At 34.7% G+C, this 16,382-nt stretch overlaps 1 protein-coding gene across 2 annotated transcripts; it reads left to right on the top strand.

The window, feature by feature from the left end:
- The first annotated feature begins 3,073 nt into the window (after nt 1-3,073).
- On the top strand, nt 3,074-15,388 carry LOC120336949 (uncharacterized). Of its 2 annotated transcripts, XM_039404760.2 has the most exons (11): nt 3,074-3,282; nt 4,193-4,278; nt 4,698-4,808; nt 6,109-6,277; nt 6,933-7,110; nt 8,014-8,103; nt 9,111-9,254; nt 10,612-10,750; nt 12,219-12,280; nt 12,826-12,933; nt 13,541-15,385. In XM_039404760.2, the coding sequence occupies exons 1-11, from the start codon at nt 3,100-3,102 to the stop codon at nt 13,627-13,629; spliced, it is 1,359 nt and encodes a 452-aa protein (XP_039260694.2). In that variant the 5' UTR covers nt 3,074-3,099; the 3' UTR covers nt 13,630-15,385. The 2 variants fall into 2 exon arrangements, with proteins under 2 accessions (XP_039260694.2, XP_077966302.1); XM_078110176.1 differs by lacking the exon at nt 8,014-8,103 and having other exon boundaries at nt 13,541-15,388.
- The last annotated feature ends 994 nt before the right edge of the window (nt 15,389-16,382 follow it).

Raw genomic sequence — 16,382 nt, 5'->3', positions numbered from 1 at the left:
ATTAATGAGTTCCATTGCCAAGGACAAAGCATAGCTAAAGTATAATGTTGTTGTATTTTGAATTATGTCAGGATTATTCTCCAACGTATATTAAGCAATTTTATATATATATGTGATAAGCATTTATTTTCAATACAATTTACCCAACGGAAGGTGATACGCGCTCATTCAGAAAGAAGTTAAGCGAACTTACCTTCGTGCAAGGTCACTTCTATATGTGAATTAATATGAAATACTGAAACCAAGTAGAATTATGGGTTCTTTGGTACAAAGCCTCCACAAACAAACAAAAAACCTCCGTCAACGCTTAATTAAAATATGAAAATTAGTAGGAATGCAGATTGCTTTAAAAATTCAAATTTTTAAATCATTCTTCGCCCTAACCCTAACCTGAACTGAATAATTACTAATTTGTTATCTTACGTTCCGCGTGACGGGGGATGTTTATCTCAAATCTCGCTTTTTTGCATTAGTTTTGTACAAAATAACCAAATTATGGCTGTGCATTGCGAGCCGTTAAATGCAGACTTAAACAAGACGCGAGGCAACTGAAGCCAATGCGACCAGGGACACAGTTGACTTTAATAAGCAAGCAGACAGGACAATGTTTGACAAGAAAAATAGATTTAGTAGCAGCATGCGTTTGACTGGATAATGTGTTTGATTAGGTAAATCTAAGAAGTAACAATCTGTTCGAGAAACCGAAAACAGAATTTTTTTTATTTTTTGTTCATCTTGGTGTTGATGTTGTCTTAGTGTCGTAATCATTAGATATATCAAATCTCCATATCATGTCGTTGCGATTTCGAGAGACAATTCAAATCTCCTAATAACAATTAAAGAAAATACACGCAACGAACTAGCTAATCGAAAGTGCCAGTGACCATATATACGCTCATGGCGAGAATTCACAACGTTATTTAAACGGTGTAATTTGATTAATATTCTAATTAAGATCAGAGCTGCGATTCATTCTCATAAACCCAATGAAATTTTACACATTTACGCAAAACAGATATTTAAAACGGGTAAATGCGTGATACGTAAATTCTGCGTACGTATATCCAGGAAATTTGCCGTCGTGAGAGTACGTATTGTGGCGTCACACATAAGGAAGTTATTTTGTTAAAATGACTAACGAGGGCCCATTTTTTTAAACACGACCAGACTTGAGTGATTGATATAAATCGCTGTTGTGGTATGAAGTATCGATGTGCCGAAGATAACAAGAATGAATGTGGAATTTGCAATTAGAATGAATTTGCCCTTTCCCCCTCGGTGTCATATTTTATTATTATGCGTACAATATACAGTATAGCTCAACAACTCTTGCGTTTAATATAGCTTAGTAACAACGTTTCATTATATAGATGCGTGTTTAATTCTGGGCCTTTTACGTGAAAATCTGATCAGGTATGTTATGTAAGGTCAGAGTTATCGTGCGATTTGCAGCAAGGATTTCGAATGCTTTTCCGCAACAATCTAATCTCGGAGATATGTTTCGTATGGTTTTATTTAGTCGTAAAATGAAGACGCAAAATAAGCTGATTTCAGATTAATCTGCGATTACAATGACAAATTCGGATTCGTTTACCAACCCAAGAGCTATCAATTTGATTTGTGATAGATAACGGTTGATAAAACCACTGTATGGCTAATCAGAAAATGAGTTTTACAGTGTTACAGCTTTACTATTGCTTTGTAGTCAGCACAAATTGTAAACAATATACAAAAAAGAGTAATTAAATTGGGCAAAAATCGAAAGTCAACAAGATGGTATTTAAATAAAAACGAGCACAGAAACATATCGTCTATCAAGTCAAGTTAAGGTTCTGGATTTGTTGAAATTATTTAATGAAGTTTCATAAAATTTTATGAATGGTTTATATTTATCACGTCTGTTTCAAAAAACCGGTATCTCGAAAGCATATTCGCACTTTGTTGAAAATTTTTGCCTATTGAATACGTCGCGACAAATAATTTCAACACCAAAAATTTTGGACGAGAATAGTTTCGTATGATGATAAACCAACATTCATCACGCAATTCGGTTTAGTCCGTTAGTGTCAAGCAGAGAGTCTTATTCGAAGATGGAGCATTGGTAAATAACACATAGAGTGAAGTTAAATAATCGGTATTTTTAGAAGTATTCGTTGAACTCTCCGCCTACATAACTAGAATGTATACACTCGATGCGACAGTTCAGCTGATTGTAGCATGTGAGCAATTGATGACATACATTTAATAAAACAAACACTATTTATGACGTAATAATACACAAGATACTGTCAGGTGTTTTGTTACACAATAAATCATTTCTTGTCATATCAAGGAAGTGTCATCAACCGTCTAATTATGAATGAAACGTTAATTAATGATATACATATGCGTTATGTCTTGGAGGCGGATCAGCGAGAAAGATTAAGGCAGCGGATACCGATATTTGAGTTTAGTGATATCACACGAGGATTACCATGGGATGAAAATGCCATCGGAGCCCAGTCTGATATTTTCGTTACTTTTAACATATACCTGATCTAGTACGTAATAAAAAATAAGATGTAGTTTTCCAACTTTGTAAATGAGGAAAGAAAAGCCGATAGGGTAAATCGTGTAATGAGGGAAATTTTTCGTTAGGTTTTCAATCCAGGTCAAAGGATAAATTAGCTAGCCAGTTTAATCGTCCTAGATGTTCAATTTGAATGTTGAATATACCCCTGAATAATAAGAAGTAACGAGATTTCTCATTCGACGACCGGAAACCCAGCTATCCGCATGTACAGATTAACTTAATTAAAACTTCGATTAAATATTCCTGCATCAAATATATTACATTTTCGTTCACAGATAGAAATATAATGAAGCCAATATAATGGAGCCCTTAGATAGCAACCAGTTGGCTAACAGTTAAATCGCTCCAAATAAGGTAATTTTCTATGATGGAAGCCGCACGAGGAATTCACCAATCCGCTTGTAGATGATAATCTTGACTGAATTTAAACCTTAAATATAATCACTATCGAGCCGTTATATAGATTCCATTTCATATCTTACTTTTGCATTAACGGATAGAAATTTAAATATAACTAAATCAATAAAATGGAACCTTCCAGCAGCACCCAGGATTTAGATCGAGCAATACAAGAACTCGATGGAATGTATCATGACCTTAAAAGACGATCTTTGGCGGAAGCGCAACTCAATCTTCCAGATTTAAGGAATTTCAATGAAGACGAAGAGGATTATGATATACCTAGGCCAGCCGGAGGATTTCTAAATACCGTAAGTATACATGTGACTCTGATTCACAGTGATAGGATTCAAAGTTTCTCGTTTGTATCAAAAACAGGTTCCTAGATTCCGAAAATGTATACAAGTAAACTGCATTAACGTGGCATGATTCATAAATGGCGCTCCCGAAGTATGTGCACCAAGATGACGCACTACCTGAACCCTAACCTGGGACACATACTATGTGCTACACATACCACTTTTCTACTAATTTCCGCCTGCATATTTTAAGTTCTAATTTATGAACTTTCCGAAATAAACTAAACTCTCATGTTTTGAACGTTTTTTTGCAATTATCAGTGAAAGTATAGTGTTCATTCCATTTGAATCGAAAGTAAATATACAGAATATAAGTCGAGAAGAGCCGAGTTACATTTGGGGGAATCGTCTATCGACATTTTTAAATTGATTTTATTTAATACTTGCTGAAATTGGAATAAAACGCAAATTTCTTGCTATTTTTTGTGTCGTACATTAATTTATGCAAGCCGAACTGGCCATATTTTTATTTTTACATATACTAATTAATATAAATTGGATTGAAAATATACGTGACAAGCTCTGCTTGAGGCTTATCCGCGTCTTTCGCTTTGACCGAGGCAGTCACCGATGTATGGAGGTATTGGTATTATTAGTTTAGCCGTGAGTGGGCGCGTAAAATCGGATGTTTGAGTGTGTTTATTTCATCTTCAAGCATGCAATTTTGGTATGGCATAAAGCAAACAATAATGGTGCGTCTGGCGTAATATATACTTCTTTGTAGCAACGAAGTTGGGCATTTAATGAAACCGTATTTTCAAAATATTTTCTAGTATATCTACGTTACAGTGTCTCATCTTTATTATGGTGGACTTCACGTTCATTGACTGTGTTTATTAACGTAATGTCTTGTAATCGACAGCCTGTCAATCACGATTCACGCCCGCCCACTTTCTCCACGTTTGGAACTTTCAGATCGCCTTATGATGACGATATTCCTATTATAAGGTAAGCACTAGACTATGAGTTACACATTAATTAAAATTTTTGTTAACTTCCGATAGCAAATATGATATGCAATTTTATATACCTATAGCTATGCTTTTCCAATCATTTAAAAATAAATACTTGATTTCTCTTGAATCGTTTTTATTCAGATGTTGGGTAATATAATATATATATATATGTCATTTGAATTTAGTCTAATCAAACTTTCAATAACAGCATACTATATATATATATATATATATATATTTCCATAGTGTATTTCCAATTTGTTTTAATCTTAATCATGGTCTGCGCCAATTTTGAGTGGATTTTTTTAATTATGATATTTCAATTCATCTCAAAAAAAGTCTGAACCTATTGCTTTGTTAAATATTTTATTCATTCCTCTTACATTTCTTAATTTTTTAATTGTGTTTTAGTCCGATTCAAGTGAAAGTGCCCAATTCAAGAGAATTCGTGGCGAAATCTTCGACATTCTCGTCTGGAAGCGAATATTCTTCAGGGTTTGGAACCCTTCCACATCCCAGCGAGTAAGATGAGTTTAACTTTAACAAACATCATAAATCCATTGTTTTCAGCAGTTGTTTTCAACCTCTTTGGTTGATCAGAATCCTGATGAAAAAACATTCCAGAGGCTCGCGGAATCCATGCGAAATAGTTTAAAAAATTGTTAATTTTATTAAAGTATGAGCGCTCCAGATATGAATGTACCAATATGGAGGTAACTAATTTTGTTCGCCTACTTTACATCAAGTTGTGTAAAGGGACTGAAACCTATGAGTAGGGGGTATATTCACTTGGCTAACACAGACAGTCACCGAACTCGTAATAGAACTAAAATAAGGAAAATCGAAATAAAATTAGGGTCTAACCCTAAACTTTTACATATGCTACGGGAATACCAAATTACGAATACATATTAAAGCAAACCCGATACTCAAAACAAAATGATATTCAAATTGTCACAGTTTTAATAATAGGGGCAAACGCAGTGCCGGGTATTTCATCATATTTAATCATATTTTATAAATATTAATATAGACTCTCGGATTCAAATGGTAACTCTCGAAACCCCCGGTCTGTGCTGCAGAACCCCGGTTGAAAACCGCTGGTCTAAAGTAAAATTTAAATTTTTGTTCGTAAAAATAAGGATCGTGTTCAATAAAGATACTATATCTCCCATATTTGAAATTCGTTGTATGATAATATTTGTATATTTATTTGTCTGGAGCTCCATGTAATTTACTAAGAGACTATGAGGTTGATAATAATCAGGCGTGGCAGACTGACTACTAACGAGGTGTTCCGACGTGCATAGAACTTGTAGCTTAAGCAAATGGTAGCTCCAGAAGTATGTGCACCAAAATGGCACACATTCTGAACATAGCATGTGTAGCAGGTTAGGGTTCAGGTTGTGCGCTATCTTGGTGCACATAGTTCGGGAGCGCCAGAAAATGAGGTAATAAATATCTATTTAAACCTATTCTTCTGCAATGATAGAAATTTCCGAAAAACTCCATTTTGGTTATTAAAACTAATAATAATATTTTCTATGATGCAAACTGTTTAATAATAATAAATTGGATTTTCAAATCCTATCCTCTGTAGTGTTTTGTCAACCATGAAACGTGGTATCATGTTTATCTCCAGCGGCCCATAGGTTTCAGTCCCTTCACACAACTTGATGTAAAGGAGGCAAACCAAATTAGTTACCTCCATATTGGTACGCACATTTCTTGAGCGAAAGATTGACTGTGTTTTTGTTCTGACTGCAACTTCTACTGAAAATGTTACTAAACTAACATAAATTTTCACTGTTTTTGAATTTAGAAGAGCACAGATTTCTATGATAGAAATTGATTTTCCTGGACCTCCAGCATTTGAACCTCCCGTGCCGCCATCCAAACCTAATCCTAAAAGTTCGTCCGATTCTGATTATGATGAAGTCGCTTCAAACTCAGATAGTTCGGAAAATGTCGGTCATCAACAACCAACTACGGTAGGTCTGCTTTACGACAGCGGTTGCCAAGTTTGACGTCACAAATACAATTCCCGATAACGCTGCGCCAAAACTACATATAAATTATTTTCTTACAAAAACTGGAACTGTTTTTTATTTAGCTATATCAGTAGAGGTTTAGCGAGACTAACTCCTAATCCTCTCTCAATGCATTTGCGCTGGTGGAACCGTATGAGTATAATGCAAGGATGCCGTAGCAGTAATAAACATGACCACACTATGCAATTCTTGCTTCATACTAACACAAATGGATTTTTGTAAAGTTTTATCTGACCAAAAACAGATTTTCTCAGGAAGTGCATAGTATGTTTTTTATTTGCCCGCATTTATACTAGATTTGGGCTTTATTGTCGTTTATGTGTACAAAAATTAGTTACGTGTCGAGGTAATGAATAATAATATCTAAATTCGATTGATTTTGGATTATTAAAGTGCAATGGTCTTCCAGTGTGTCGCGATTTGATTGAAACAAAAAAAAATGCGTTATGAATTATAAAAATTTAAAGTTATGTTTTATTTTGTGTTTTTTATTTATTGTACAAATCTAGAAGTAAGCTAAAAGATTGAGAAATATCAATTTGTGTGGAATTTTGGTAATCGAACCAATTCTCAATTCATTGTTTTTATTTTCTAGAAAAAAGACGATCCCGGGGAAGGTGCTGCTGTATACACACAAGTTCGACGTCCAGACCACTTTTCCTTCAGAAAGTTGGATGATGACGATTATGACGAGGTTTACGTTCCTCCAACTCAGCGCGACAGTGCAGTTCGTCAAGAATTCACTCGAGATGACAATGGACCGAGTATACCAAGTACGCATTTCATATCTAAGCTTGTTCGATACCATACGGAATAAGTTGAGCCAACCCGACCACAGTAAATTTAATATTAATAATTGTAGCGCCATTCTTCCCCGAGGCAACGTTTCATATGTTCGCTCTGTGTCACAAAACAGGCAGACACTGATATGTATATCTGCTACTCTCTTTTGAAAATGCGGTAATAAATATCTACGAACTGACCATCTTATTTAACTTTAATATACTTAGTCAGGATGAGAATTTTTAATCTGTGACGTCAACGTAGTTGGTCTGTAGCGTAACCAATTAGACCCACATGTCCCTATTCCGAATTAGAAACAATCCAAGCGGAAGGGAGTCAGCGTGCGTTCCTCGCGCGTTCAAATCACAGCAAAACTTTGGCAATACTCTTCGCAATTTGCCTCACACTTTAAGTTGCCAAATTGTTTACATATTATTTAACATGAGCCTTAAATGGATGGATTGAATGGATTGAAATCTCAACATATTATTAATAAAATCAAAATTTAGAATCGTTCTGACTCAAAGTCAGTCAGCCGGTATTTTATTTTTTCACATAGCCAAAATATGAAAGGGATCTTCAGAAGTATGCGCACCAAGATGGCGCACCACCTGAACATAGTATTGTGTACCGGTAAGGATTCAGGTTGTGCGACATCTTGGTGCGCATACTTCTGGAGCACCTACGAAAGCGTACAAACAGTAAGGTAAAATAAAAATAATGTATTTCAGCGTGAAGGGAGACGCGATAATCCAGTTGTAGTTATCGAGTAGCGTCATCTATAGGAAATTATCAAATGTACGTAACCGTACTGTAAAGAGTTAAATACTAACAAAGTTTCTGGATTTTCTTTCCCAAACTTGTAATAACTCATATTGCAATGTGTTTTAAAGGAACAACTGTATTCGAAGACGAAATCGAAACGCTGAACCAACCTTCAAACACTAGCCCCAAGTCAGATACAGCTCCTTCACATTTACCCGGCAAGTTAAAATTTTGTTCTATCGATCACGTCATTTATCAATATTATTTTAAAACAGTGCTTCCCAAAACAGGGGCCAATTGCGGCCCGTGTAAAATTTTATATGGCCCGCCGAACTTAAGTGAGATAGTTTAACACTTAATTTTTTTTTTTGCGTTTTAGATACCGCCTATTGTTACGTCATTATTACAGTTCAGACACTGTGAATATGTAACAATTCAATTTTACCGGTATCTTATTTTTACGTACCGACGCCAGTACCCTTGCGGGCGCTCTTCTTTCCTGGCAAATATCCTTTCGCTTCTAATTTCAGCGTCCGGTCAATCAAAATTTGGGAACCACTGTTTTGGAAGCATCTCATTCCGATTAGTGACATTCCCTCCTATGTTGAAAGTACTGTGTGATGTAGGCTTGAATTTTTCCAAATTCCATTCATACTTTAGTATACGAACAGCGCGGACGTGGAAGTTAAGATATACCTAATTTCGAAAACACGCCTTTTTACCCTTATTTCCGTTATTTTCCTAGTTTCAATTGAAACTCTATAATTTGCTTTGGGAAAATTTTGAGCAAAAAATTACATACTTAAGAGCGACACCTTGAAAGATTAGTGTAATAAAATAATTCATAAATTCAGCTTCAAGTCTCATTCATAAATTCTTAGACAATTTTTCCGCAATTTTTATTTCTTTCAAACGTTACACGATAGAGCTAATATCGCGAAATCATATTCAAAAATTGAAATCTCAGAGATCCACTTTCATTGATCATCTCCGATTCCTTATTCTCTTATATTTTACGCGTGGCAACATCGCGATTCCCACTATCTATATTTCTTCGAACATTTAAACCGTTAGAAGTATCGCCATTCGTTGAGGTTTCAACAATTCGAAGAATACTTTGTCATATTCTTGAATGGCAATTTTACGATCTTCATTAAAAATGAGATTATTTGCAAACAATTACTATGACAAATGCTTCAATTAACTGAGCGTATTTCTCTTACAGCTGTTGTTCAAATGAAAGAAATCGACAATAAAAGCGTTGATCGAAACAACTCATTACAGAAGGAAAATAAAGTAGAAGAACATTCGTTCATTACTCCTTGCGTCCAAGTCGAACCTGCTAAAAGTTGGGACTATATTGCAAAAGGTAAGTAATGGGAATTTAAAAACATTTCCCTGTTTTGATTCAAAGATGAAACGCATTTAAATGGCGTTCTCTCACAAGTTTTTTGCGAATGAAAGTAGTATTGGAATGATTCAACACGATTTATTTTTTCCTTTTCGTATGTTAGGATAGGATAGGATTTACATATTTATCCCAGGCGGGAAGAAAGCCGCTTTTACCGCTGAATCATATGGCGAACCACGGCCTTTCGTCCGGTTACTAGTCCATGTCTAGTATGGGATTAGTTAGCCAGCTATTTGTTTCAGAAGCATGGACTTGGTGGTGGAGGAAGCGTAACAGAACGGCGGTTACGTGAACCACCCTACCTACTATGACGAGAAGTCGAGCAATTATGTTTGTTTGATATTCATATGGTTTTAGTTTGGCTGTGGCAGCATCAGGTAGGCCAAATAGAATCACCCAAAGAGCAGGATTTAGACCGTGGGTCGTATTTTACCCATGTCAGTGTGGAAACAAGTCCATCCACAGAAACAAAATTCTCAGAGAAAAAAGTTTATTTTGCCAAGCCTGAAATATTTCAGCCCTCTGTAAAACAGTAACAACTTATTTATTAGGACTGCCCAATCAAAGCCTAATGTATAGTGTCACAACTCCGCCTGGCATTTCTAGAATGTTATAAAAAGCAACGCCTAATGAACATTTATTGCCTCGGAATCACAAACGCCTGTAAACATTTCCTAGAAGTCTCAGTTATTTATGTATAACTCGATACGTACATGTTCGGCCCGATTTGAATCACAATAGGCAGTCATCAATCTATGACTGTGAAATGTTTATACTTAACACTATACAATATTCATATATATATATATTGCTTTGGTGTGCATGAATTTAATGAATCGCCACATACATCAAATCTGTCGAAATAAATTACATTATACAGTTATTTTATGCTGTATTTAGCTTTCTAACTATCACTCAATATCGAGATACCAATATAACCTGGCTGGCGTTTCACTGCCAATCCACTGTGAAGAGGCTTTTACATGGCTCAAATAACAACCACATAACTTAACTATGATAATATGACAGGATAAGCTATAATAATAAAAGACGGGTTAATGTTATTTCTGCAAATATGATTTAACACTTATATATATATGCAGTAAGTTGAGTTTTCGAATAATTTTACAATTAAAGTTTTCACAAATCATGCAAAGTATCACACTTGCTCAAATTTAAATGAAACTTCAAACAACGGATAAAAGCAAGTAATATAACCGGTTCTTTTCAATAGCACATACTGAAATGGACATAACTCGCATTACTCACTTGCTTAAATTAACCAAAATAGAAAGCATACAACATTTCCTATTAGATTCACCTAAAGACGTCATAGATGCGTCACGTCCGGTAGACGAAAATGGTAACGTCGTGGACTCTTCGAGACTCGATACCGAACCTTCTCATACGGCGAAAGCAATCGAAGTAGACGGAACGCCGTACTCACCCCAAAGGTTAGTTCGTAGTTTATATTGGGTTCAATGTTGAAACAATAAATGTAAGTTAGGCTCAGAAGGCATATGATAGCACTGAGTTAAAATTTAAAGATGAATTCAATGAAGCCCAAACGTTTTGTTATTGCTCGGGGTAAGAATATATTTAGTTAATAGTGTGGTCAATGTAGTAACAACAAATGTAACATGAGTCATTTACCAGCCAGTTACCGCTTGTATCACCTTTTTCAGAACAGGGTTAGTGACCTAGGAGTCTGGTACAAAGCAAGAAACAGATGGGTTATTAGCACGCCGCTAAATGAAATAGCCTAATGAAGTAATTTGTTGATTGAATGGTAATTTCGTGAAAGGTTCCCATGGTTTTTAAAAATACTATTAACACCTTTCGCACTTAAAATCATCCAAATTCAGTTATTCAACGTGTAGCTTTTACCTTTCAACGATTGATTGCAACACTTTTATCTGTGCCATTAACCATTATAGATGAGGGTTTCTGTCCTATTACTTAGGTAATCCAACATATAGCACATAACGGATTAGTTATCCACTTAATGCCGGAATTATGATCCGCTGAGAGAAAAAAATCGCCGCTTCGGTTATTTGCTAATTCAAGGCCGTAGAATACGAATTTAAACTTATTTTTTTTATCTTACCCCCCATTTGGAAGAAAAAATTTTGTCATGAAATCGATACACTCGTCCACGTGATGAATTAATTTATTGTGTCAATACTCACACGTATTGCGACTGATACAAATGGAAATATAACAAATTCAATTCAAAATAAACGAAATCGGACAACAGAAAATGTTCAGTAGACCGTACTGTTGGTCATTATAAGCACTCACGCTAAATAAATCCAATTGAAAAATCTATTGATCAGAGTGTAATTACGAAATGTTATTTTGATTGAGAGATATAATCTGCGCATTTGAAATCGAAAACTATACAAATTCAATTATTTAGCGAAGTTCTAAACCCCTGAATTGAGTATAGCTCGGATAATCTTATAATTTGACAAGCAATAGAGATGAAAGTATGAATAAAAAATCTTTGTTGTACTACATTTCCTACACGATTGAAATTTACAATTAGGACAGTAATTATTCTGAAGTGCGCTTATTGGGCACTTCAAGTGCTCAAGTGCCGTCGATATCAATTGAACTCATGAAGGACAAGTTCTCAGTTTTAAATACTCATCAAACTGGTGGCGCATATAGATGCATAAACTTAGGGCAGACTAAGTTTTCAACATACTAAGTTCAGCTCTCACAAATTTTTCGAGAAAAACAGATTGTTTTTTTTATAAATCAACTTAACTCAGTCGCGTTTTGTTAGCTAAAAATTTCAATCACTTTTTTCCATATGTTATACTTCAAGCTGCTATATTATTTAGTAATTGTAATATCCCTTTTTATTTTAGTTATTCGATCAGCTTACATAATTTGATATTTAAATTATTCCTCTAGTTATAATTCAACGATGGGAGGATCTATGGACGCCGAAGCTCAACGTAAATCTATAAGCAAACGTGAGTTAACCTTAACTACTTTTATGATACTAAGTTTTTGCCAATGCACAACTTAACCAGATTTTTCTAAGCCAACGTCTATACATCAATCAAGCCTAGCATGAAATGTGAAAAGAAATAAACATAATGTCGTATGTCTTCGCGAAGTTATGTAATAAGTTTTAAATTTGCTGTACGTTTATTATAGGAATATGTGTATTTATATACAGGGTGTCCATAGAGTTCCTTTACAATTTCATTTTTGTTATGAAGTCAATTCTAAATATATCCTAATTTTTTTTTTCAGTAATTGTTTAAGTATTTTTACTTCATTTAATACATCTCTGAGGGCCAAAATAAGATATATATAGTATCCATGAGTTTCCTTAGAACTTTATGGACACTCTATATTTAAATATATATGGAATATACTTTACTGCTCTACTCTTTGACTTGATTCTACCAGTGGTTTAATTTAAAATTGAATTGAAAAGTTTAGGCATTGTGGATACATGAAATCGCGAGTTCATGCCACTTTTACGTCTAACGTGGAACTTTTTTTACAGGCGAAGACTGCCCGTGTGAATGTCGATTTGCCGTTCCATTGATGTCAGCTGCGGTTATTCTTTGCGTCATAGCTCTAATGCTCATGGTCATCGGATACGTTTACGTCGGTATGTTTAACTTGAGGGATTTTCTATTTCATTTTCTTTATAGATTGGGCTTAGTTGGTATATATTAGTGGACATATACAATGGATATAAAAAAAAGATAATTACAACTCACGCGTCTTGAATTCCATAATGCAACTATGCCTAATATGTCTGAGCATGAAGCAGGAATATATTATCTTCGTGGCAGACCTACGATCTTGCTCGCTTACGAAGCTTGCGGCGAGTCGCGTTATGAAAACAAAAAATTACAAATTTTCGCCTGTTCAAAGATTGCTTTTAATTAACGTGTTGCATTAAACGTCCCTGACCATAAGATAGTAACTATATAACTAATGAGTTCTTCTCAGGTTTTTATGCATTTGATATCTTTAATTATGAAGATGTAGTTTTCCTTTTAATAGGTTACAATACATTCTTTTTTAAATAAATGCGCTTTCAAACATTTACAAAAAACACACATATCTGGATAAGAAAGAGAAAAATTGAATAGTATTACAGAAGTATTACTCTCAAGCTCCCCCTGTTACTTGAACAACTTAATCGTTTCATTTTAGATACTTCCCACAGCTAACTTTCCCATCCAATAAATTGTTTAAATTATATTTAGGTCTACAAAACGATAAATACCTGGAGTCCGCAAAAGATGAAATTGACAACGGCTTGAATATTGGCGGAAGCGGTAATGGAACAACTTAAAGTCTTAAATATTGGTCTATAAGGCAGTTCAATAAGGTGACTGCTAGAGGGAAAGACAACACGCCACAGCCAGTATTATGCAAACTGTATAGACTCAAACGAACTATGGGTATATTTTACTTAAGGAGGGCAAATTGCAACATTTTGCTTAAGCAGAGTTATTCACACATAACTAGTTTTTAAGCTTTTTTGTAAAGTAAACACAGATTATAAGTTCGACATATAAATTATGCAGATTGTTGTGCAGAAGCCTTGACTAATAACGGAATTCACTGATAAACGAGCTTTTGTATGCTTTTGTATGTTTTTCACGCTTCAAACGTTTAAACTGTGATGAACTATGTTACTTGTTTGCTTACCGAGGCTGGTAGTTCATGTAAATATACATACTGTACAATACTTTCGTTCTTCTTATATACATGATTCTTATACTCTAAATAAAAGTTGTTAACTTCGAAATCGTTCCATGTAAGTCGGTTTTTTCCCAAGTTATGGAATGCTTTTAATAAGATAAATATATTTAGAGCTATTTCCATTCCTTATATAGTTCCTTTTTTACGTTATCCCTTCAATTAATACCAGACAAGTATAACTTTCAATGTTAGAGATTGCTTGAAAATGAGAGAAATATGATTATATATATTTGTTTTCAAATGCATGGTGGTAAATATGCATGGTGGTAAATATGATTATATATATTTGTTTTCAAATGCTTGGTGGTAAAGTAAGCCGTAACGACCGGCGGTAATGTGAACCCACTCTACGACGACGAGAAGTGCATCAGTTCTCTCGCGGATAATAATCCCCCACGATATTCCAACCTGCCAACACATACAGGGTAATCAGAGGTGCGGTGGCGAGCGTATTTCTATCTCTTGACACGATGCGCAACACCACCCAATTTTCTATGCTAAATACAGTATGGCTATATTTCGATCCCTATTTTCATATTTTTACAATACACAAGTACAATCAGTGCTGGACAGTTATTAGATTGTGGATACGAATAAATTTGTGATAGCCAAAATATTTTACACTGTTTTTAGTAAACACGTTTGACTTACTATAACCGCCGGACTGTTGATATTTGGTGACCGTAAATTTGAACCCATGTGTATATCTGCGGGTTCAATCTATATGCGGGTGCTAAAACCCATGGTTAGGGTTAGTATGGGTTCAAATATCTGCAAAACAAAAAACAATTCCAAAGGTACAATATATGCAGGTGCAATTGTCGTGGGTTCAAATGTACGTGAATCTTGATATTTAACCGGAGATTTGAAACCTATCAGTTAATGGGCTTAGCTTATAATAAGCTTAGATTCACCCTGCAAAAAGTCTCCGATGTAAAATATTTTGATGAAGCATTCTTCATACTCAATTTACCACGCAAATGCTTGATTTTGACGACATAAAATTTATTGACAATTAGCTGGGTATAGTATACTCTTAAAAAAGTTTATTTACTTTATGAATTTCCAATATCGAATATGACAATATTCCGAATGTATTCGAAAATTTGATTCGTTTAAGACATTTCATACAGTCTTCCACATATATTGCTTATTAATTCCGTGACATAAGGGTTTTTATATTATTTCAAATTTATTTCTATGTTACATACTTCTTTTAATATTGTATAGTTCATTTAATATAGTTCCAGTAATAAAACTTTGAATGATAAAACTGCATTGTTATTGCCAGAAAACAGCACTGGTATTTAAACAAATAACCTGAGTATCACTTACTGAATAAAACGTTCATGGCTCGGTGATCGTACTGGATGACTTTCGAAAATAAGTATTCAAGTACTCCCAGGTATTTTATGCGTGAAGGATAAATTGGAAATTAGGAAATCATTTTAGATATTATTTTACCGACTTTTATCACATTTTGTCAGTGAATGCAGTGAAAATAGTTGTCACAGACAAAACAAATAACTCCCTATAATGTTTTTCATTGGTAACATTAAATTTTCCTTAAATTCTACTATTTTTTGAAAGATGTGAAGCATGTTTAGAATATGTTACCCGACAAAAACAAAACATTTTCGCGAGATGGCGCGCAAGAGTTTCGCTGGGCGACATCTCGCGGATTGTTATCATTCGACTTCGTAATTTGACTGCGAAAACTTTGAAATATTATAAGCTCTTCAGTTTATGCCAAAAACTCTTTTTACGTTGGTTTAACATCTCTTCAACATATCTTAAAAAGCGAATTCGATTCTGACTTCGCATCTTTAGAAATTAGTCAGCCTGGAAGTTCAAACTTGCGATCCCGACGCGTCGAAAACGCCCTAATTTTACTTTCCGTGTTTCCACTGGTCGGTCACTACATTGGAGAAAATAAAGCGAATGGGGTGGGTACATCTAAAGTCAACATGATAAATACATTAATAATCTTCTAAAGTGAACATGACTGCGCGTCGAAAATATAACTAACGGATGCAAATAAATCTTTCATATACCGCGCAATTACATTATAATGAATAAGAATAGTGCAGGTAATCCATGTATCGAAAAAGTATAAATAAGGATAAACTTTAAAAAAATAATATTCTATCATCTCTTATAAGAAGAACAGGAAATGCTGCTTTCCGAACTCCGTTTTTAGCCGTTGCCCCGAGACTTGTACATTTGAATCGTCTACGTCTCTCGTGCTAGCCGCTCCATCGCAAGCTTTAGTGATTATCACGCCAGACGTTAAACTCTTACACCATCTTCTTTACATCTTTCATTTTAAACAGTCTAGAC

This window comes from Styela clava, chromosome 2 (assembly GCF_964204865.1).
Source record: "Styela clava chromosome 2, kaStyClav1.hap1.2, whole genome shotgun sequence".
In the NCBI taxonomy this organism is placed as follows: Eukaryota; Metazoa; Chordata; class Ascidiacea; order Stolidobranchia; family Styelidae; genus Styela; species Styela clava.
The sequence above is the reverse complement of the archived record's forward strand: the minus strand, read 5'-3'. Positions and strand labels throughout refer to the sequence as shown.